The 25,098-nt window shown below is 35.9% G+C and overlaps 1 protein-coding gene across 1 annotated transcript in view; it reads right to left on the bottom strand.

Annotated features, from left to right (window-relative positions):
- The window catches only part of CCDC172 (coiled-coil domain containing 172), a 57,104-nt gene that overhangs the window by 15,950 nt on the left and 16,056 nt on the right, over window positions 1-25,098 (bottom strand). The window contains exons 3-6 of the mRNA XM_055425912.2: window positions 9,294-9,410; window positions 7,882-8,047; window positions 4,534-4,635; window positions 3,720-3,822 (exon numbers count right to left, since the gene is read on the bottom strand). Of these exons, the coding sequence (XP_055281887.2) occupies window positions 3,720-3,822; window positions 4,534-4,635; window positions 7,882-8,047; window positions 9,294-9,410 (488 nt within the window). The remainder of the gene's footprint in view (window positions 1-3,719; window positions 3,823-4,533; window positions 4,636-7,881; window positions 8,048-9,293; window positions 9,411-25,098) is intronic.

Raw genomic sequence — 25,098 nt, 5'->3', positions numbered from 1 at the left:
TGTGAAGTCCTCTGGCATATTTGGAAATGCACAAATATTATTTTGATGAGCTAGTAGAATACAGTATATGACAGAAATGCATGGAGATAACAGTTTATGCTTTTGCTTTTGTTTGATTATATTACATTATTGAAAGAGGTCAAAGAGAAGAGTGAAAAAGCTGGCTTAAAACTCAACATCAAAAATCTAAGATCATGGAATCCAATCCCATCATGTCATGGCAAATAGAAGGGAAAAAGTAGAAGCAGTGACAGACTTTATTTTCTTGGGCTCCAAAATTACTGTGGACAGTAACTGCAGCCATGAAATTAAAAGACACTTATTCCTTGGAAGGAAAGCTATGACAAACCTAGACACAGTATTAAGAAGCAGAGACATCACTTTGCTGACAAAGGTCCATACAGTCAAAGCTATGGTTTTTCCAGTAGTCATGCATGGATGTGAAAGTTGGTCCATAAAGAAGGCTGAGCACCAAAGAACTGTCGCTTTTGAATTGTGCTATTGGAGAAGACTCTTGAGAGTCTCTTGGACTACAAGGAGATCAAACCAGTCGATCCTACAGGAAATCAACCCTGAATATTGATTGGAAGAACTGTGTTCAAGCGGAAGTTCCAATACTTTGGCCACTTGATGTGAAGAGTCAACTCAATGTAAAAGACACTGATGATGGGAAAGATGGAGGGCAGGAGGAGAAGAGGGTAACACAGGATGAGATGGTTTGATGGCATCACTGACTCAATGGAAATGAATTTGAGCAAACTCCGGGAGACAGTGAAGAACAGAGGAGCCTGGTGTGCTATATAGTCCATGGGTCTGCAAAGAGTCAGACATGACTTAGCAACTGAACAATAAAAACAATAATTAAATTGTTGAGAATTCAGCTGGATCTTAGGAAGGAGGGATTAGTGACAGGGATTTAAAAATTATCTATAGATGATAACTGAAACTTTAGACCAGATGAGACAAGCCATGGAGAGTACAAAATAAGAATCCGATCAATAACTAACTTTCAGGAAGTCTCTGCATTAAAAGGACAGAAAAAAAAATGGGAAAGAAGCTTGAAAGGCATGAACTCCATATGGACAATAAGAAGTACAAATGAAATCATAAGTAATTATACAATTATAATTATGTATAATAATTTAGAGTATTTACTGTGTACTAAGCACTGCTTTAAGGGGTTCATATACACACACACACACACACACATACATATATTAAGTCATTTAATTTTTATTATAATCTTGTGAGGTGATTGCCATTATTAACTTCATTTGATAGATGTAGAGAATGAGTCACAGACATGTTAAATTGCTTGTCTGGGGTCACCAACCTAGTAAATAGCAAAGTTGGGATTCAAAGGGTTTATAACCTTAATCTCTATGCTTACTGCCTCTCGAGACCCTGAGGTTTATCACTTCTGTCCTCCCCAGACTATGTGAAACACACTAGCTTGATCAGTTATAAAGGTCTCAGGGATGCTTCTTAGAAATTAATCCAACCTCTAGTTTAGGTGTTAATCATAGCAATATTCTGTAAGTTAGTTGCCTTAACATGTCTTAATTAATGATCCCATACTCTTCACAATAGAATCTTTTAAATAAACAAATATCTGATAATTTATAAATAAGGAAAGATTAACTAAAGCAGAGATCATTAAAATATTGTGAATATAAAGTACTGGTTCTCTTCATTAATGGATGGCATTAAGTCAAGTTCAACAAACAACCTGAACATGAAAAAACTTTATAATCATTATAAAAGAATTTCAATAATATAGACAGAATAAAATAGGTATCAAAAATTTTCTAATTATAAAAAGCAGAAACAAAAGCTTATAGAAATGAAGTATTAATTTTTTGCAATTGCTTTCTTACTGGTTAAAGTTTAATAAAAGTAGAAGTACAATGATAAAAACCTTAAAATAAGACTGATTCTGAACTGGGGACAATTGTGCCCCCCTGTCTCTGCCCAGGGGACATTCGGTAATATCTGGAGACATTTTTGGTTTGTAACAACTGGGGTGGGTAGTGCTACTGGCATCTAGTTGGTGGAGACCAAGAATGCTAATAAACATCTTACACTGCATGGGACGGCTCTCCCACAACAGAATATCCTGGCCCAAAATCTCAACAGTGCCAAGTCTGAGAAACCCTGCTATAAAAACAGCATCTATACCAATAGTAGTTAAATCAGAAAATTTAAGATGAAGGTCATTACTATAGAATTCAGTATACATTTGAACACAGAAATGAAAAAGATTCTATTCTAAAATTTAGGGGTAATATCAACTTAATTTTGGTCTTAATGATGTTCAATAAATGTCACATCATTTCTTGCTACCATTATTAGCTCCTTGTTGTTTCGCTATTTATAAGACTGATGGCGCTCTTTTTCGAAATCTCTATACTTAGTACTTTGACTCTGCTCTTCACACTTGAAATCATTTTTATGGAACATACCTGAATGGAAACTAAGCTACACATTTTAAAGAATTTAAAGTGGGAACTGATAAATACTGGCATTTCATTCAGTAACTGCTAAAATGCAAAGAATGGACTAGGCATATTAACTGATGTTTCTTTCTATCCATATTTCCTCTGTCACCATCTCTGAAGGAAAAGGCCCTTTTAACAGACTTTGAGTGTTTAATTTTAACCCAGGGAAAACTTTTATGACTGAGGGATAAACCCACAAAACTGGAGTTCATACTGGAAGCCTTTACACTATGAACTATAATGATACCAGTAAGTGGGCATGACCATTTTTAAAAGTGTAAAAAAAAATCAATGAGCAGACTGTCATTACAGAAACTCATTCTGTATCAAACATATCACCCAAGAGATTGATATTTCATGCTTATAAAACTTAACATAAAATTAAATTGCAAATATTTTCTCACAATCTACTAAAATTATGGCCTAAGGCAATACACTGCTAATATGAAGCATTTGTTCAGCTCTAGTGGACATATTTCCTATATGATTTATGTGAAAGAAGGCTTCATTTGCCTCTTGATAGATTCAGTAATGAGGTTTCTGTTTCTTACATGAAACCTAGAAAGTATAGGAAGCTCTTTAAAATTAAGCCAGCAAATTTTTTTTAATCTTTTTTAATTTCTAAAATTAAAAAATGTTAATACTGAATCATTAATAAATAACAATGAAGTTAATAAACTGGAGATGTTCTCCTTTGGTATATAACTATGTCATTTCAGATCTCAGCCATTCTTTCATTATCCAAATACACAGAAAACATCTAAATATTCCATAGAGAAAATACATTTTCAATCTTTAGGCACAAAACCAGAAGGACAGATTTCAAGTAAAGTAGTAGACTGTGATTTTCTTCCCCCTCAAATCTAGAAGGACCAAAAAAGACAATTTCAGTCATTTCACTCCAAAAACTTAGGGATAATAGAAAAAAGAGTTGTGGAAATGATTCTACATTTTATCTTTTAGGATGTGAATAACTCAGAGTTCTTGAGGAATAGGAAAAGATAAGACTGATTTCAAGATTATCAACCTGATACAATTTAAAACTTATGTGTTTTTAGCCAGTAAAGCATTTGCTTATTAACATATTTCAGAATACACATAGAAGGAAATAACATCTTAAATGATCTTGAAATAATTATGCATTTGGGTTTATGCTGAAATCTACTTGACAACTTGAAAAATTACCAGACTTTATATCAAAGTATAATAGGCAATTCTTACCTTAAGCATTCAGCATCATTTTCAGGTTTTTCATTGATTTTTATTTTTTCTGCCTCTAGGTATTTAGTAGTACAAATGGCTCCATTTTTTTTATCTTCAAAACCTAAACAATTCAGAAAATTCTTATACTCTTTAAAAAATTAAATATAAAGGTTATCTTTCTTCATTCACAAGAACAATGCTCTAAATTTTGGTGTTTCGTGTAAAATACATGTACTAATGATTTTTATTTTTCTACTTTAATGTAACAATTAAAGACACAAAAAAGATCTTAAAATTTATGAAATTAAAAATACCAGACTCAACACTTTTCAATTTAGTGCTTTACCTATTCCTTTTTCAGATCAACAAAATTCCCTTTTTACATCACCTGTATCCCAATGAGTACATACATTTTGAAAGAATAATATTAACCTATAATAGAGAAGACTCCTGTGAGCCCCTTGGACTGCAAGGAGTCAAACCAGCCAATCCTAAAAGAAATCAACCCTGAAAGTCACTGGAATGACTGATGCTGAAGATGAAACTCCAATACTTTGGCCACCTGATATGAACTGACTCATTGGAAAAGACCCTGATGCTGGGAAAGACTGAAGGCAAAAGGAGAAGAGGGCAGCAGAGGATGAGACAGATAGCATCACTGGCTCAGTGAACATGAATTGAGCAGACTCCAGGAGATGATGAAGGATAGGAGGGCCTAGTGTGCTACAGTCCATGGGGTGATGAAGAGTTGGACACAACAACTTAGCAACTGAACAACAAATGATAGATATATAACTATATTCATCAGCAAAGTAACTGATATATGTAATACCTTTAAGCTTTCTCTGCAAAGTAAATAATTCTTGTATTAATTCACTCTTTTGTTTCTGAAGTTCATTTAACAGGTCACTATCATGTTCCATTGACTTCATTTCTAGAAATAAATATGCAAAAAACCAAAAAAACATATTTTAATTATTTCTGGCTTTGCCTAATGTCTGTCAAGAATGATTAACTTTTTCTTGTGTAGTAAAAATGTAAGCAATGTATGGTCAATATACTTTGGGGAGTACTGCTTAACAATAGCAGATCTTCCAATCCATCAGGTTCGGATGGCTTTCCATTTATTTAGGTCTTCTTTAATTTCTTTCAACAATGTTTTTTGTAGTTTTTATATACAAGTCTTAAACTTTTGTTAAATGTGTTTCACTCTTTTTTGACTGCAAATTTAATGTTAATTTACAAATTGTCCATGCTAGTGTATATTGATCTAATAACCTGCCACTTTGCTGAACTTGTTTATTAGCTCAAATAGTTTTCCTATGGATTCCTTAGGATTTCTATACACAAGATCATGCTATGTTCAAATAGAGATAGTTTTACTACTTCATTTCCAATCTAGATGTCTCATATTTCTTTTTCTTGCCTGATTGCCCAGGCTAAAATCTCTAGTAAAATGCTGGATACAAGTAATGGGAGTGGATGAATATCTTAATCTTCTCCTGATTTTAGATGAGAAATTCTCATTCTTTCATCATAAATAACATTCACCATGGTTTTTCACAGATACTCTTCCTCAGGTTGAGAATGGTCCCTTTTATGTCTAGGTTATTGACTGTGCTTATCATGAAAGGGTGTTGGATCTTGCCAAATGATTTTCTGAATTTTTTATTATTTTATGTCTTTTATTTATCTCTATTATATTCATGGTCTTGAACATTTTTATAATATCAATTTTAAAAGTCTTTCTCTGTGAAATTTCATTATCCCTATGATTTCTGGAGATGTTTCTGTTGACCTGATTTCCTTTTTGGTATGAGATACAATTTCTTTTTCACAGATATAGTGACTTTTGGTTGGATACTAGTCATTTTGTTTACTATTTTGTTGATGTTTGAATTTTGCTCTCTTCCCCTCAAACATGTTGATACCTGCTATTTAGCATGCAGTTAGGTAACATAATTAGGTTCAAACAGTGCTTTTAAGATTTAGAGTGTGTCCAGAGTAGCCTTAGGTCGAAGGCTAATTGAATCCTACTATTAAGGCAGGATTTTTCCGTTTAATGAGCTCTTTCTATTCTGAAAGGATGGAACACGAATGTCTTCCAGTCCTGTGTGAGCTCACAGAATCGCTGACCTTATGATTCCCCAGCAGTTTTTCTTTATTCAGTCTAGAGGATTTTCCCCTATGTATGCAAATAGTAATATATATCTAAAGACTTAAAGCAACCTCTGTGTAGACTTCTGGAGGTTGTGTCTGTGCAGTTCTTTCCTCTCAGTACGGTGTCCTGAAAATTTCAGCTAACTCAGCCTCCCTGAATTCCAGTCTTTGTATCCTCGACTCAATCAGACCACTATGTTTTGTTTAAGTTCTCTCTCTCACTCCTGTTGTCAAAAAACTGCAACCAGGTAAAAGCTTAGGGTAATCATGCCTCATGTGTTTTCCTTCTCTTAGGAATCATAGCCTTGGACAGTCTCTTGTCCTCAATATCTAAAAATAATTCTTAATATATTTCTTCTAGCTCTAGATTTTTGTATTGTGCTCCTTCCTGATCATAATATATATATACACACACACATATATATAAGAACTTCCCAGATGTGTACCTATAAGATGTATGCTTATATGTACGCCTTAAGAACCTCTGTCCTATACTCTCTACCCAAAGCAACTTATCTCTGAGAGCCTCATTTTCTTTATCTATGAAATTAAGCTAATTAAAAAGTAAAATCCCTATATTTTAAGGGTTTAATTATGATCCAGGTAGCATTCTACATAATTAAATATTATTTCATGAGTGCTTACAACAATCTTGTTAAGGTCATTATCATTATCCTCCATCTTCATAGATGAAGAAACTGAAGCAAATAAAACTTAAGCATCTTGTCCCAAATCACATATTACTCTCTGCTGGTTCTCTTGCCCTCTTTGACATCTCTGTCTCATTATTCTCTTCCTTTCCTTAAATGCTATGCTTTTCCATTTTCCAAAGCCTTTGGTCTTTGCTACCCATCTATGTTCCCTCTACGTGTTCCCCTTGAATTATGTTAGCAACTTCTCTGGAATCCCACACCTAATGTTCTAGCTTGATCTCTTGTATCAGTTTCACAACCAATTTCGACCTGCTACTTGGGCATTTCTACCTGTTTATCCCATAGACATCTCTGACTAAAAACATCAAAACAAAACTTAATTTTTCTGTCCAGAAAAGGCTATAGTTCACCTCCATCTCTGCTCTTCCTCCTGGTACCATATTTTACCCAATCTCTTAAGTGTGGAACCTGAGGTTCATGCTTGACTTTCTTTATATCTGTTTAGTCAGTGATAAATCAGTCATTCTTCCTAAAAATCTCTTTGTCTTCTCCTCTCTTTGGTAAGGTCTTTTTCTTTAATAATTTTATTTATTTATGGCTGCACGGGGTCTTCATTGCTGCTCACAGTGTTCTCTAGTTGCAGTGAGCAGGGGCTACTCTCAGTTGCTGTGGGCAGGTCTCTCGTTGTGGTGGCTTCCCTTTCTGCGCAGTACAAGCTCTAGGCTGTGTGGGCGTCAGTAGCTGAGGCACATGGGATCAACAGTTGCAGAACAAGGGCTTAGCTGCTCTGCTGCATATGGGATTTTCCCTGGCCAGGGATCAAACCCACGTCTCTCGCAATGACAGACGATTCTTCACCACTGAGCCTTTGATAATTTCTTCAGTTCAGGATCTTATTACAGACTGCAATTACCTGCATACTAGTGTTTCTGAAATGGAATTTTCCCTACCCCACTGTGTAACAGTGTTCCCTAGTTTAAACTGTATTGATGGTAGAATAAAGATCACAGCAACAATATCACCTATATAGTTTCTATCACAAGGTACTATAAATATCTGCCTATATATTTCATCCCCCCACATTTTAGTTTTATACCTCCAGGACCTAGAAGGGTGTCTAATATATAACAGATAGTAAACAGAATTTGGTTATTAAATAAATGACCAATGATCATGTCACAACTACTTCTAAAGAGCTTGAGACAGCTCACAGTAAAAGAGACATACAATTAAGATAAAAGTAAAAGAATAGCAATGCAATAACCCAATTTACTTATGAAAATGTAAAATTTATGGAAAATTCATTAATTAAAAATAAGTTATCTTCATTAATGCCAGATAAATGAGGTGGTACTATGTTTTCATACCAATTTTAAGAACGTTTGCCTGGTTTTCTAAGTCAGATATTTGAATCTTGACATTTTCTTTCATCAAGAGCTCTCGTTTCTTTGTTAATTCATATTCATTATTGAAGTCGGTAATTTCCTTAATAAATTTTTCTTCCTCCTCTGTAATTCTTCTCTTTGTAGCCTCCTGAAAAATGGAAACAACAGATCAAATATAGGTGTTAACTGCAACAATATTCTTCTTTAATGATTAAAATTCAATCATTTGGAAATATTGAGAACAAAACAGAAAATTATATTCCTGGTACTAAAATGCTATATTCCTACAGCAATATTAATTTAAAAACTGAGGTTATTACATGATAACAACCAACTATTTTCATGTGAAAGATTTATCCTTAATATTTCGGGAGAATTATTGAGGTATAAATTTTACCACCCATCATTATGTATGTGTCTGCTGTGTATTAAACTTACAGGTATATATGCCATTTTATCATTGCCAAATTGGTGGTAAAATAACTAAATGATCAAAGTTGAAAATGAAAATCTATACTCAAAGGAATTACACTGCAACTGGATGGTACAAGAATTAAATGACCAAAGTTGAAAATGCAGGTCTACACTCAAAGGAATTACTGTCCTTTGAGTGTAAATTCCAAGAAAATCTTTTAAAATGTAGACAAGGTAAAATTACGTGGTCATTTCAAATACAGTTCTAAATAACAGTTTAAATTTCATAAAATGTCAACATGAAGTAGAAATAAGAATTTCCAGAAACTTTCAACAATGCTAGAACCTAAACTTTTTGACAATGGTAGAACTTAAACATTACTGTTTTTTCCAATTTTTTTCCAAGAAACATAACTAATTAAGAACTACAGCTGGAAACTTGCCATGCCATTCATAACCATTTGGTGGTTGATTCTGTTGATTCTGACTCTGGACATATATTTTTAACAGTTTAAAATGTATTTTTTCAAAAAGTCAATTAGTTATAGATTATATTCCTAAGCTGTTCTTGTCATTTAAAGCTACTGAGTCTGTTTGCTGTGATTTATGATTAAAAATAATAAAATCTATCTTTGCACCCACATCCATTAACTTGCCGCAAGTTTGAACCTCTGTGCCTTTCAAAAGCATTAAAACCAAGATCTTGAAGCCTGAGCAATTCAACTCAGTTTCAATGTTTATTTTATGCTTATTACAATAGCAAATAATTTCTATAGTGCATCCTAACAATTTAATTCTTTCAAACTATATTACTCTACCAATTGGTTTAAAGTAGCACTTAATAATTTTCCATATCTCAACAGGAGTACCTGTCAATAAGTATATGAATAATTTTTCTAAACATATAACTAAAGCATATTTTTATATAAGTTTTTGATACAATTAGTAAAATAAACTTTTCCAAGTGGCTGGAGACATACAAAGGTTTGGAGAAGCATATTCCTTTGGTTTGTAATTTCATTGCACTGTCTTTCTAAGGCATTTTTGTGCGTTTTCAAAAGCTGTAAGATGAAGGCTTTTTCAGAAAACTGCTGAACCTTTAAAGCAAAAAAAGAAAAAAGTTATCAGAACAAAACAATTAGACATTTCAGGGTATCTTTGTTAATAGAATAGATATGTATAATATAAAAATTTTTATAGCAACCTTTAAAATGCAAAATAAAATTCACATTAAACATCTTACTTTATATGCTCTATCTTAAATTATTTTATAAGTGCTTTATAATTTTTATAATCTCTTCCCCTAATAAAACTATAGGCGCATCAAGGGCAGAGAATGTATTTGCTTTTTCCTGATATCTAGTACATTTGGTAGCTTAGGTACTAAAGCTTTTTGATGACACACACTGAAATTTGCTTCAAGACAGCTTGTTTTAAAGAACAAGTTTTTAGTCTTATTACTAGAAAATATGGATAGAGAAATCATGTAAACAATATGACTAATAAAATAACGAGATCAAATCTACAAACCACAGGCAAAAATCCACTCCCATGACTATAGCTATATCCAATAAAACACAAATCTGTTAAAGTTCTCAAATGGGTTTTGAGAACTCATTTTTTGTTTTAGCACCTCATTTGGTTCTAACTAGCAAAGATATAATAAACTAATATTAGATATGTAACTGCTATTTCATTTGGGCTATAAAGAATAGCATCTCTTGAGACCATGACTATTGAAATGAAAGTCAGGAAGCCTTAATATGTAAAAGCTAAAAATGATGCCAGACTGGAAACAATCCTTCCACTACATTCAGTACTGGCCCTCATAAGAAAGCATCACTTCAAGTTTGGGGCTGTTCCCGTCTCCAAAGAGAAAAGAAAAAGGAAATAAATCCGAACTTAAATTGCAAAAAGCAAGATTTATGTTAGCTGTAAGACCTTCTTCAAGGTGAGAGACAGGTTGTGAAATCTCTGTCCCAGAAGATACTGAATAGTAAAGAGCTTAGGGATAGTCTGGTCCAGACCCAAAGAGCTGCCCTAAAAGACATTTTGAAATGATATGGCTAAAAAGCCCTACAAATACTGGCATTAAAAAAAAAAGCAGCTGAAATAAAACAGAAAATATGATCTTACATTTATATAATATCATAGCACATCTGCCCATACCTTCAGCACTTAGTGCTGATTTCATCAACTCTATAATCAATATGATAGAGTTGATGAAATCAGCACTAAGTGCTGAAGGTATGGGCAGATGTGCTATGATATTATATAAAAGAAAATATATAAACTATTATATAATAAAGAAAGATTAGAAAGGTACAACTTACATGACCAAAGGGATTCAGAAAATACTTTCAAAATTGGGGGAGGGGCAAATGGGGCAGTTAGTATTTTACTGTCTGAGAAGACAGAAATTAGAAAACATATGTCTTGATCTACAAAATCATATACAAACTGGTAACAATGGTGAGCAAAGCTATGATCATGAATTCTATCACATCTATTTCAAATAAGAAAATACTTCTAAGCTATTTAATATATATTATATAAATGAGAGTAAAATGAGCTCCAAAGAAGTTAATACCTTAACAAAAGTTATACAATTAATTAGGGGAAAACCCAGGACTAAAATTCAGTTCTTCTGACTTTACTGCTTCTAAATCATGATCCTATTATGAAAATACTAGAACTATTTCACAGTACTATAAAGATACTTTTGGAACTAAACCAGGACTTCAGTCTCTGACAACAGTATGTTGAAAGCATACAGGATAAGAGACAGAAAAATTACCAAATACTGGGTCTATCAGAACTCATTGAGAAAAGGGTGCTTGCAGTATATTCCTAACTCTCAGAGTTGCAATTATGAACAATAACCATCAATGCCAACAAAAATGCTTTGAGACCAAACATCAGGCTGGATAAATTTTGGGTTAATCCAATTAGGTATTTTATGTAATATGCCTTTCAGAATCAAAATTCCTAAATTTTGATTCTGTTTCTACCACTATCTGTAGTCAAACCTGCAATGAAAACCAAAAATGGAGAAAATATTATTTATTAAACTAAGGAAGTTTAAAATAAGACAAGCAAATTTATTACTCAAATTCAGAAAAGCCTTATGCTAAGTAAGGACTCAGAAGTTAAGGTGTTCTATTACAGCTATCACTAAGACCTAAAATTATCACTGACCTCATGTCTTTCTTAAAAGGAAAAATAATAATTAAAGAAAGATATTAGATATACTGTCATTTAATTGGAATGCTTTATCATGTCCTGAAAAAATGAAATCTAAATACACCAAATGAAAATTAGATAACTATTTAAAAGATCTGTAAGAAAGGTATAGCTGAAATTTTTCTCTTCCCTAAAATTCTATGTAAATTATCCACTTTGAGGTCTTTTTACTTCTTTGCTTTAACTCATTATTGGTATACTCTTCATTCTTACTTTCTATTTTACACTCTATCTTCTCATACATTTTCCTCTTTTAATCAAGACCTAAAAAGTCCCAGAGAATCAATTACTACACAAAGATTACAGTAACATTAATTTTTAAATTTACTTAGGATCTGTGATGAAAACATTTAATGCATAATAGAATTGGCAAGTAGGGAAAAGAGAGTAATAGAAGAAGGAAGCAGGACTTTGGAGAAGCTCAAGCAAGTTAGGAAGGTTAAGAAAGAACAGATGCCTATGATATGCTGACTCACAAGCTGAGGACGGCGATAAGTTATGGCTGTGGGAACTACATGGGGTCTAATATTATCAGGCCTTCTATTTTATTGTAACTAAAGGGTCAAATGCTTTAGGATCCATCCAGTTCCATTTACCAAGTATAAGTTATTCATTTTACTACTAAAAAAGCTTTTCAAGACCACCTATTTGTGGAACGTGTTTGTCACTGTTCCTCTTGTTCTTCCTGTTATCACAACTCATTTCTTATTTTTCACATTCTGACTTTTTAAAACCATATCTCAGTTCAGTTCAGTTCAGTCGCTCAGTCGTGTCCGACTCTCCGCGACCCCATGAATCACAGCACGCCAGGCCTCCCTGTCCATCACCAACTCCCGGAGTTCACTCAAACTCATGTCCACAGAGTCGGTGATGCCATCCAGCCATTTCATTCTCTGTCGTCCCCGTCTCCTTCCGCCCCCAACCTTTCCCAGCATCAGAGTCTTTTTCAGTGAGCCAACTCGTCACATATCTACTACTGTATAAATATTCCAAATATAACCCTGAAGATACTGATAGGGTCACAAGATGAGGTTACTTCACAGAATAAATCATCATTAGAGATTTCTCTCATCTTTCTTTTGTTGCAAAAGTATGGGTAGGAATCAGAATTGGAAAGACGCTAAAAGAGATGCAAAATTGTAATTTAAAAAGATATTTTCGAACTTATATCTGAGTCAGGCTTGAATTGAGGCACTATCTTACACTCATATTAGCCTGGACATCCATGATAAAAGCAAAGAAACAAACAAATAGACTTACCTACAAAAAGAAACTACTGGCTATATCTGCTAAATTACCCGGGGATCTCAAGGGGATACAAACAATAAAAAGAAAGGGGTGGAAGGTTAAAATTTCTCTTTCTCATCTTGTTCCTTCCTCTGACTACAAACAAAATGAAAATATCTGTGTGCAGCTATAAAATTATATTCTAGAATCAAACAGCCAAGCTTTGTCAGAAATATTGCTGTTTTGAAAATTTTTAATTTATAACTCTGGTTAATTTTACCTTTTTCGGCAATAAAAAGATTTTGCCTGTTTCTTCCCCTGTCTTATTTCTCCTGGGATATTTGAGCTGTCAACAGAGCTTGTAGCTTTCCCAATGAGTTGACTTATCTGGTCAACTAGGTCAGTTTTCATCATAGGCATTATTTGGGACTCTTCACTACTCTTGCCACTTGGACACCCTTAGGTATTTTTCCACCAAAATAACTTGAAAATTCAGAATGACTGAGGATGTGAAATTAGTGTCTGGGTTCAAGTAAACAAAGAATTTTGAGTAATGCTCAAAATTCTCCAAGTCAGGCTTCAACAATACGTGAACCGTGAACTTTCAGATGTTCAAGCTGGTCTTAGGAAAGGTAGAGGAACCAGAAATCAAATTGCCAACATCCAAGGGATCACTGAAAAAGCAAGAGATTCCAGAAAAACATCTATTTCTGCTTTATTGACTATGCCAAAGCCTTCGACTGTGTGGATCACAACAAACTGTGGAAAATTCTGAAACAGATGAGAATACCTGACCTGCCTCCTGAGAAATCTGAATGCAGGTCAGGAAGCAACAGTTAGAACTGGTCATGGAACAACAGATTGGTTCCAAATAGGAAAATGCTGTATATTGTCACCCTGATTGTTTAACTTATATGCAGAGTACATCATGAGAAACGCTAGGTTGGATGAAGCACAAGTTGGAGTCAAGATTGCTAGGAGAAATATAAATAACCTCGAATACGCAGATAATACCACCTTTATGGCAGAAAGTGAAGAGGAACTCAAGAGCCTCTTGATGGAAGTGAAAGAGGAGAGTGAAAAAGTTGGCTTAAAGCTCAACATTCAGAAAACTAAGATCATGGCATCTGGTCCCATCACTTCATGGCAAATAGAAGTGGCAACAATGAGAGACTATTTTGGGGGGTTCCAGAATCACTGCAGATGGTGACTGCAGCCATGAAATTAAAAGACGCTTACTCCTTGGAAGGAAAGTTATGACCAACTTAGACAGCATATTAAAAAGCAGAGACATTACTTTGTCAACAAAGGTCCATCTAGTCAAGGCTATGGTTTTTCCAGTAGTCATGTATGGATGGGAAAGTTGGACTATAAAGAAAGCTGAGCACCGAAGAACTGATGCTTTTGAACTGTGGTGTTGGAGAAGACTCTTGAGAGTCTCTTGGACAGCAAGGAGATCCAACCAGTCCATCCTAAAGGAGATCAGTCCTGGGTGTTCATTGGAAGGGCTGATGTTGAAGTTGAAGCTCCAATACTTTGGCCACCTGATGCGAAGAGTTGAGTCATTGAAAAGACCCTGATGCTGGGAAAGATTGAAGGTGGAAGAAGGGGATGACGGAAGATAAGATGGTTGGATGGCATCACCGACTCAATGGACATGAGTTTGAGTAAACTCCGGAAGTTGATGATGGACAGGGAGGCCTGGCGTGCTGCAGTCCATGGGGTCACAAAGAGTCAGACACGACTGAGTGACTGAACTGAACTGAAACAAAATACAGAGTATAATCTACACTTTGCTGTGGATGCTGTTGCTTAAAATAATTTCAGCTTTTAGGATCTGATATTTTACTGATTAAATGCTCTGCCCAATAGTATATAGACATTGCATGAGAAAACATCATGAAAGTTAGGCAGAAGTTTCCACATTCATAATCATAGTAACTGAGGTAAGAATATTTTTGTACTGACTATGAAAAAAGTTACTTAACTATTTAAACACTAGAGTACATCAATGAATACTGTATCAGTTGCAGATATTAACTTAAAAAATAGATCTATTATTTTTTTATAGGAGAAGGAAATGGCAACCCAATGCAGTATTTTTGTCTAGAGAATCCCATGGACAAAGGAACCTGGTAGGCGGGGTTGCACGGGGTTGCAGAGTTAGACACAACTGAAGCGACTGAGCACACAGCACATTTTTTTTATAAATACAATTCTTAACCACAGATGCAATGCTTAAAGAATAACTCACTATGCCATAGTAATCCTAATATAGGTAAGCAAAGAAGGTTCAATGCTAGTAAATATTAGTCCTTACAATTGCTCATAAGGCTTTACATGATTGGACTCCCTTATTCCGTCTATAATCTTATCGTCTACCAGTCTCTTCTTCAATCACTCCTCTCTAGCCACATTGGTCTCCTTGTTATTCCCCAAACATCCAGCCACACTCTCTCCTCAAGGCCTTTGCACTGGCTACTCTTTGCCTAGAAATCTCTTTCTCCAGATTCCTCATGGTTCATTCCTTCATCTCAGTCAAGTGTTGGCTCATCTCTCCTCTTTTCACTAAGGATTATAAGGATGCCTGATAAGACCACTGCTATGTAGGTCTGTTCTGCAAGAGATATGATGATTAAAAAACCTGGCACACAGTTCTCTCTCTTTTTCATTTCTTTGAGCAAATATGATTATTGTATACTTAGTAAATCCAAGACACTGTTAGAAATAATGAAGAGTTCAGTAAAAAGGCTAGTAACAAAATAAATACCAAAAACTAGCATTTTTTTTCTATTTACCAACAAGTAGAAAAAAAAAAGGAAAAGGTCCCATTTATAATAGCAAAAACAAAATAAATAAAACCACATGTAAACTTAACAAGAAGTATCTGAGACAGACATGAAAAAGCCTATATACTGAGGAACATAAAAGAAAGTATAAATAAATAGAAAGATACACTATATTCGTGAATGTGAAAATTCATAGTTGTAAACATATCAGTTCTCCCCAAATAAACTGAGTATAATCTTAATTAAAACTCCAATACTTTTGTTGGATCTTGATAAAATGACCTTGAATTCATTTTGGAAAACAAACAAACAAACAAGGAGAATCAGGAAAATTCTAAAAAACAAATTGTTCTTCCAGAGCATCAAAGATATTGTAAAGCTAATTTAAGTTAAGTGAATGTGATACTGGTGACAAAACAAAGAGATTAACAGAATTATACAGAATATATTAGAACAGACACAAATATACAGTTTCACACAAAAACACAAGCTGGTATATATATATTATATATATATATAAATACATCATAAAGATGGTGTTTCCAGTCAATGAGAAACATGTGACATTTACCCAGGAGAAAAATAGGCAATCATTTTTATTTATGAGTAAGAAAAAAACTTGTAAAAGTACTGGAAAAAGACATTGCTTAAACAAGAATTTCAGAAACAAACAAAAGGCTTAAAATTTCTTGTAACAAAAAGATTCTAAATTTTGATTAAAAAAGTTACAAATAATAGAATTTGCAACAAATGACAAAGAAAGAGTTAAAACCTATTGCATATAAAAAGCTAGAATTCAGTGAGAAAAAGACAAGAAAAGGATATTATTAGGCAATACACAAGGTAACTATGAACAATCCTAACAAATGAAAATATAAGTAACCTAAAAACTTCAAATTAAAACCATAAAAGCCGTCGCTGTTGACACATTTGTAAAGAAAATCAATCATTTCTATTGCACAAATTGTGAAATTGTGGAAATACAATCTAAAACTTTTCTGAGGACAATTGGAAATTATCAAAAGCCTTAAGAAAACAGTTGACCCTCCCTTGGACAACACAAGGGTTGGGGGACTGATCCTTGGTACGATAAAAAAAATCTATGTATAATTCATAGTTAGATCTCCATAACCACAGTTCTAGTCCTCACATTCAATCACAGATCATGCAGTACTGCAGGACTTACTAAAAAGAAATCTTCAAGTAAGTGTACCCATGCAGTTCAAACCTATGTTATTCAAGGATCAACTGTATCGACCAATTTCATTTCTAGGACTTTACCCTAAAAAAATAAGTGTACAAGGATGTATGTATAAAAGTACCATCACAGTGATATTAATAATCACATTATAAATAGAAAATCAGTTACATAAATTGTATCATAGCCATTTAACAGGAAACTATGCTACCATTAAAAATTATTTACTTAGATATATCAGTTCAGTTCAGTTCAGTTGCTCAGTCGTGTCCAACTCTCTGCGACCCCATGAATCACAGCACGCCAGGCCTCCCTGTCCATCACCAACTCCCGGAGTTCACTCAAACTCATGTCCACAGAGTCGGTGATGCCATCCAGCCATCTCATCCTCGGTCGTCCCCTTCTCCTCCCGCCCCCAACCTTTCCCAGCATCAGAGTCTTTTCCAGTGAGTCAATTCGTCGCATGAGGTGGCCAAAGTATTGGAGTTTCAGCTTTAGCATCAGTCTTTCCAATGAACACCCAGGATTGATCTCCTTTAGAATGGACTGGTTGGATCTCCTTGTGGTCCAAGGGACTCTCAAGAGTCTTCTCCAGCACCACAGTTCAAAAGTATCAATTCTTTGGCAATCAGCTTTCTTCACAGTCCAACTCTCACATCCATACATGACCACGGGAAAAACCATAGCCTTGATTAGACGGACCTTTGTTGGCAAAGTGATGTCTCTGCTTTTTAATATATTATCAAGGTTGGTCATAACTTTCCTTCCAAGGAGTAAGTGTCTTTTAATTTCATGGCTGCAATCAGCATCTGCAGTGATTTTGGAGCCCAAAAAAACAAAGTCTGACACTGTTTCCACTGTTTCTCCATCTATTTCCCATGAAGTGATGGGACCAGATGCCATGATCTTTGTTTTCTGAATGTTGAGCTTCAAGCCAACCTTTTCACTCTCCTCTTTCACTTTCATCAAGAGGCTTTTGAGTTCCTCTTCACTTTCTGCCATAAGGGTGGTGTCATCTGCATATCTGAGATTATTGATATTTCTCCCAGCAATCTTGATTCCAGCTTGTGCTTCTTCCAGCCCAGCGTTCCTCATGATGTACTCTGCATATAAGTTAAATAAGCAAGGTGACAATATACATACAGCCTTGACACACTCCTTTTCCTATTTGGAACCAGTCTGTTGTTCCATGTACAGTTCTGACTGTTGCTTCCTGACCTGCATACAGGTTTCTCATGAGGCAGGTCAGGTGGTCTGGTATTCCCAACTCTTTCAGAATTTTCCACAGTTTATTGTGATCCACACAGTCAAAGGCTTTGGCATAGTCAATAAAGCAGAAATAGATGGTTTTCTGGAACTCTCTCGCTTTCTCCATGATCCAGCGGATGTTGGCAATTTGATCTCTGGTGCCTCTGCCTTTTCTAAAACCTGCTTGAACATCTGGGAGTTCACGGTTCACATATTGCTGAAGCCTGGCTTGGAGAATTTTGAGCATGACTTTACTAGCGTGTGAGATGAGTGCAACTGTGCGGTAGTTTGAGCGTTCTTTAGCATTCCCTTTCTTTGGGATTGGAATGAAGACTGACCTTTTCCAGTCCTGTGGCCACTGCTGAGTTTTTCAAATTTGCTGGCATATTGATATCCAAGGTATAGTAAATGGAGAAAAAGGCAAAGAAGAAAGGGAAAGATATTCCCAACTGCATGCAGAGTTTCAAAGAATAGCAAGGAGAGATAAGAAAGCCTTCTTAAGTGGAAAATGAAAAAAAAAAAAATAGAGGAAAACAATAGAATGAGAAAGACTAGCAATCTCTTCAAGAAAATGAGAGATACCAAGGGAATACTTCACGGAAAGATGGGCACAATAAAGGACAGAAATGATAAGGACCTTACAGAAGCAGAAGAGATTAAGAAGAGGTGGCAAGAATACACAGAAGAATTGTACAAAAAAGATCTTAATTACCCAGAAAACCATGATGGTGTGATCACTCACCTAGAGCCAGACATCCTGGAGTCCAAAATCAAGTGGGCCTTAGGAAGCATTGTTATGAACAAAGCTAGTGGAGGTGATGGAATTCCAACTGACCTATTTCAAATCTGAAAAGATGATGCTGTTTAAGTGCTGCACTCAATATGCCAGCAAATTTGGAAAACTCAGCAGTGGCAACAGGACTGGAAAAGGTCAGTTTTCATTCCAATTCCAAAGAAAGGCAATGCCAAAGAACGTTCAAACCAGCACACAACTGTGCTCATTTCGCATGCTATAGAGGTAATGTTCAATATTCTTCAAGCTAGGCTTCAGTAGTACCTGAATTGAGAACTTCCAAATGTATAAACTGGATTTAGAAAAGGCAGAGGAACCAGAGATCAAATTGCCAACATCCACTGGGTCATAGAAAAAGAAAGAGAATTCCAGAAAAACATCTGCTTCATTGACTATGCTAAAGCCTTTGTGTGGATCACAACAAACTGTGAAAAATTCTTAAAAAAGATGCGAATACCAGACCACCTGGTTTGGAGCACACCAAAAAAAGATGCCCCACGTCTAAAGACAAAGAAGAAACCTCAGTGAGATGGTAGGACATGCACAATCATGATAAAATCAAATTCCATACCTGCCAGGTTGGGAACCCACAAACTGGAGAACAATAATACCAAAGAAGTTTTCCCACTGTTGTGAAGGTTCTGAGCCCCACGTTAGGTTTCCCAGCCTGGGGATCTGACAAAGGGACTGGGAAATCCCAAGGAATCTGACCTTGAAGGCCAGTGGGATTTGATTATAGGACTTCCAATAGACTGGGGGAAACAGACTCCAGTCTTGCAGGGCACAAACAAAATTCTACACACACCAATAGAGGAAGGGAGCTGTGACGCCACAGGAGACTGAACCAAAACTACCTGCTAGCGTTGGAGGGTCTCCTGTGGAAGTGTAGGTTGGCAGCGGCTCAACACAGAATAGGGGTACTGGCAGCAGCAGTCCTAGAAGGTACCCCGTGACATAAACCCTCCTGGAGGTCAGCATTAACCCTACCAGGGAGCCCACAGACCCCAGGGCTGGGTCACCTCAGGCCAGACAACTAACAGGGAGGGAGCACAACCCCGCTCATAAACAGATAATTAGATTAAAGCTTTACTGAGCAACATCCTGCCCACTAGATCAAGACCTAGTTTTTTCCACCCTGTCCCTCCCATCAAGAAGCTTACAGAAGCCTCTTAGTCTCATCCATCAGAGGGAGACAGAAGAATCAAGAAGAACCATAATTCCACAGCAGTTAAAACAAACCACATTACAGAAAGCTAATCAGGATGAAAACGCAGAGTTATGTCCCAGATGAAGAGACAATATAAAACCCCAGAAAAACAAGATTGGAGATAGCACTCTTTCAGAAAAAGAATTCAGAATAGTGATAGTGAAGATGATCCAGGATCTTGGAAACAGAATGGAGAAGATGCAAGAAATGTTTACCAAAGACCTAGAAGAAGTAAAGAACAAACAAATAGAGATGAACAATATGCTACAAGGAATCAATAGCAGAGTAACTGAGGCAGAAGAACAGGCAAGTGACCTGGAGGACAGAATGGTGGAAATCACTGCTCCAGAACAGAATATAGAAAAAAGAATGAAAACAAAAAACTGAAGACAGCCTAAGAGACCTCTGGTCCAACATTAAATGCACCAACATTTGCTTTATAGGGGTCCCAGAAGAAGACAGAGAGAAAAGGACCTGAGAAAATATTTGAAGCAATAATAGCTGAAAACTGCCCGTACATGGGAAAGGAAATAGTCAGCCAAGTTCAGGAAGCACAGAGAGTCCCAGGCAGGATAAATTCAAGGGGGAACACCGCAAGACACATAGTAGCAAACTGACAAAAACTAAGTTCAGTTCAGCTGCTCAGTCCTGTCCAACTCTTTGCGACCCCATGAACTGCAGCACACCAGGCCTCCCTGTCCATCACCAACTCCTGGAGTCCACCCAAACCCATGTCCATCAAGTCGATGATGCCATCCAACCATCTCATCTTCTGTCATCCCCTTCTCCTCCTGCCTTCAATCTTTCCCAGCATCAGGGTCTTTTCCAATGAGTCAGCTCCTAGCATCAGGTGACCAAAATATTGGAGTTTCAGCCTCAACATCAGTCCTTCCAATGAATACCCAGGACTCATCTCCTTTAGGATGGACTGGTTGGATTTCCTTGAAGTCCAAGGGACTCTCAACAGTCTTCTCCAACACCACAGTTCAAAAGCATCAATTCTTCAGTGCTCAGCTTTCTTTATAGTCCAACTCTCCCATCCATACATGACCACTGGAAAAACCATAGCCTTGACTAGATGGACCTTTGTTGACAAAGTAATGTCTCTGCTTTTTAATATGCTATCTAGGTTGGTCATAACTTTCCTTTCAAGGAGTAAGCGTCTTTTAATTTCATTGCTGCAGTCGCCATCTGCAGTGATTTTGGAGCCCAGAAAAAAAAGTCAGCCACTGTTTCCACTGTTTCCCCATCTATCTGCCATGAAGTGATGGAACCAGATGCCATGATCTTAGTTTTCTGAATGTTGAGGTTTAAGCCAACTTTTCCACTCTCCTCTTTCACTTTCATCAAGAGGCTCTTTTAGTTCTTCTTCACTTTCTGCCGTAAGAGTGGTATCATCTGCATATCTGAGGTTATTGATATTTCCCCCGGCAATCTTGATTCCAACTTGTGCTTCTTTCAGCCCAGTGTTCCTCATGATGTACTCTGCATATAAGTTAAATAATCAGGGTGACAATATACAGCCTTGACGTACTCCTTTCCTATTTGGAACCAGTCTGTTGTTCCATGTCCAGTTCTAACTGTTGCTTCCTGACCTGCATATAGGTTTCTCAAGAGGTAGGTCAGGTGGTCTGGTATTCCCATCTCTTTCAGAATTTTCCACGGTTTATTGTGATCCACACAGTCAAAGGCTTTGGCATAGTCAATAAAGCAGAAATATATGTTTTTCTGGAACTCCCTTGTTTTTTCAAAAACTAAAGACAAAGATAAAATATTAAAAGCAACAAGGGAAAAGTGACAAATAACCAGTCAGGTTATCAGCTGGTTTTCAACAGAAACTCTACAAGCCAAAAGGGAAGAGCATGATATATTTAAAGTGATGAAAGGGAAGAACATACAACCAACAATACTCTACCCAGCAAGACTCTCATTCAAATTTGATGGAGAAATCAAAGGCTTTCCAGACAAGCAAAAGTCAAGAGAATTCAGCACCACCAAACCAGCTTTGGCCTTCCGAGGTTGCGCTAGTGGCCAAAAAACCCCAAAAAACCCACCTACCGATGCAGGAGACCTAAGAGATGTGAGTCCAATCCCTGGGTTGGGAAGATCCCCTGGAGGAGGGCATGGGAACCCACTCCAGTATTCCTGGCTGGAAAATCCCATGGACAGAGGAGCCTGGTGGGCTTCAGTCCATATGATAGCATAGTTGGACACAACTCTTTGCATGCAAGCAAACCAGCTTTAAAACAAATGCTAAAGAAATGTCTCTACTCAGGAAACACTAGAGAAGGGAAAGACCTACGAAAAATAAACCCAAAACAATTAAGAAAATGGCAATAGGATCATACATATTGATAATTACCTTAAATGTAGATGGATTAAAATGCACTAACCAAAAGACACAGACTGTCTGGGTAGATGAAAACATGTGCATGTATGCATTTCCACTTACCACATCACTCTGCCTGACCCCACAAACTGTATGTAATTATTTTATACTGTTAGGTTAAAGTTCCCATTATGGCTTACAATGTAATTATTTTTTTGTAAGGCTACTGACTGTGAAAACTGACAAACATCTTTTACTACCGTGATTACATAACTATTACTCACTTAATGCCATTGTATCATGATCGGTCAACAGAAAAATAATAGAATTCTATATCACCAAATCTATATAATTTAATAGAAAAACCTATAATCACTTTTAAAAAATCCAGATGCATATCAGAATTATCTTGGAAGTTTTTGAAAAATACAAATGCCCAGGTATTGCTTTTTTTCTCCAAAGCTCCAGATATGTTTCTAATGAGCAGCCATGATTAAAAGCAACTGGACTATATGATGATCTTTTACTTTATCTAGGTTGTTTCACTTTTTCTATTTCATATTCAGGGCTCCCATTTCATTTAGTTTATGTTTTCCAATTTCTCCATCTCATTTTTTGTGTTCTTTCTCAAGTCTTTATCAAGTGTAGTAGAAAAGCTTTTGTATATATATATATAAATAGTATGTACATGTATTTTAGAAAACTTAAAAATTTTTGCCTAGCTAAAAAATTTATGACATTTTGATTTCACTTTTTGACTTATAAGAATAGAACACTAGATTTCTAATTTTAAAAGACACTTTTGCAATAAGCAACAAAGATTTACTGTATGGCACAGGAACTCTAGTTAGTATCTTATAATAACCAATAATGGAAAATAATCTCAAAAATAATATGTGTATATATATATAACTGAATCACCCTGCTGTGTACCTGAAACATTAGAAGTCAACTATACTTCAATAAAATATATATATTAAGAAAAAAGGATTGAGAGGAGCAGGAGTTGATAATAAAGAGGAAAAGAGCACTTTAGAGTAATAGCCTGATCTATTTTCCTATTGTGGTGGTCACATATCTCCCGTTCCTTCCACTTTTCTGTCTTTTCTTGGGAGGAATTGATTAGAATTTTAACCAAGAAAAACTGGACTATATTTATAACCATGGAACTAGCTTGAACCAAAGAAGCTGAGGTAGGCAGCCTTTTAACTAATCTTAAAATATTAATTCAGGCTATAACAATTCATAAGAACACACAAGCACCAAAGGCTATAAGAAATTCTTCCCAGCAGCACCGAGATGACAGGCACAGCTATGCATAGCCAGTTTACCTTTGACCGTTTTCATTCACCTTTTCTGAACCCATCTGGGGTTCCAAAGTCCATAGACAACCTTCTCAAAATAACCCTCCATCTTCAAAATTCTTCTTCTCCTTTTCCTCAAATAAAACTCCCATTTCCAGAGAACTGCTGATTCAGCTAGGCATTAATCTGACTAGGGAAAGAATAGTAAAATACAAATAGTGGTAGGCCAGGAACAGTCTATAATGATACTTCTTAATCTGAAAGACTCTCCCTGGGGAGCTACTTTGAAATAAGGTGACTTCTGTGCAATTTGACAACTTAGGAAGCAGAACCTTACCTTACCTATCACTACATCTTCCTGTTCTGTCAGGATATAAAACAATGGAATGCTGAGGGTAGTGAATTTTCATGTACTGCTTTTAATGGAAGATCTATAAAATGTCACAGCTTCTTTAAAACATACATTTTCCTGCTCATAATAAGAAAACTTGGCACACAAGCAAAAGAAGATCAGACCTCAGTCAAGTATTCCGCAATAATACTAGAAACAGGTTGGAGATATTCACATCAACTTGTCAAACAGTTCATTCTTTAGTTCCAAGAAGACAGTTCATTCTTCAAGAACTCAGGAAAACAAGAATGGGGGAAAGAACAATTTATATATGCTAACTGTTGGCAAAACATAAGTCTGAACAGTTCTCACAGAATAACAATGTAAACCCTACAAAAATACCATAACAGAAGAGAAAAAGAGAACTGCCTGGAGAATTACAGACAGAAAATACTGTATATATCTATAATAATTTTTTTATATCTAGTATATCTAATTTTTATATCTGCTGCTGTTGCTGCTAAGTCACTTCAGTCATGTCCGACTCTGTGTGACCCCATAGATGGAAGCCCACCAGGCTCCCCCGTCCCTGGGATTCTCCAGGCAAGAACACTGGAGTGGGTTGCCATTTCCTTCTCCAATGTGTGAAAGTGAAAAGTGAAAGTGAAGACGCTCAGTCGTGTCCGACCCTTAGCGACCCCACGGACTGCAGCCTACCAGGCTCCTCCATCCATGGGATTTTCTAGGCAAATCTAAAATAATTTTATTGTAAAGTACAAATTTTTTTGCTAATCAACTACTTGATGTCCTCAAGAGGTGCAAACAAAGATATGTCCACAAAAAAATAAGAGCAAGAAAAGACTCATTTTCTATTCAAAGACAGAGAAATGCTGGATAAAATATAAATAATTTAAAACATATATCATTAACGAAGGAAAGCCAAAAAACAAGAGAGAAATATCACGCCAGAAGTCATCACGTTAGAATTCAAGTCCAAAGGGTATCTTTGAGACTGGATACAGGCTACAGGGGCTAGGATTTTTAAAATGCTCAAATACAACTCAAAGTCAAAGCCAAAGGGAGATGAAACTGGATAAAGTCAGGAATAAAACAAAT

Source organism: Moschus berezovskii, chromosome 12 (genome assembly GCF_049115385.1).
Source record: "Moschus berezovskii isolate FMDL1 chromosome 12, NW_MosBer_1.0, whole genome shotgun sequence".
Lineage (NCBI taxonomy): Eukaryota > Metazoa > Chordata > Mammalia > Artiodactyla > Moschidae > Moschus > Moschus berezovskii.
The sequence above is the reverse complement of the archived record's forward strand: the minus strand, read 5'-3'. Positions and strand labels throughout refer to the sequence as shown.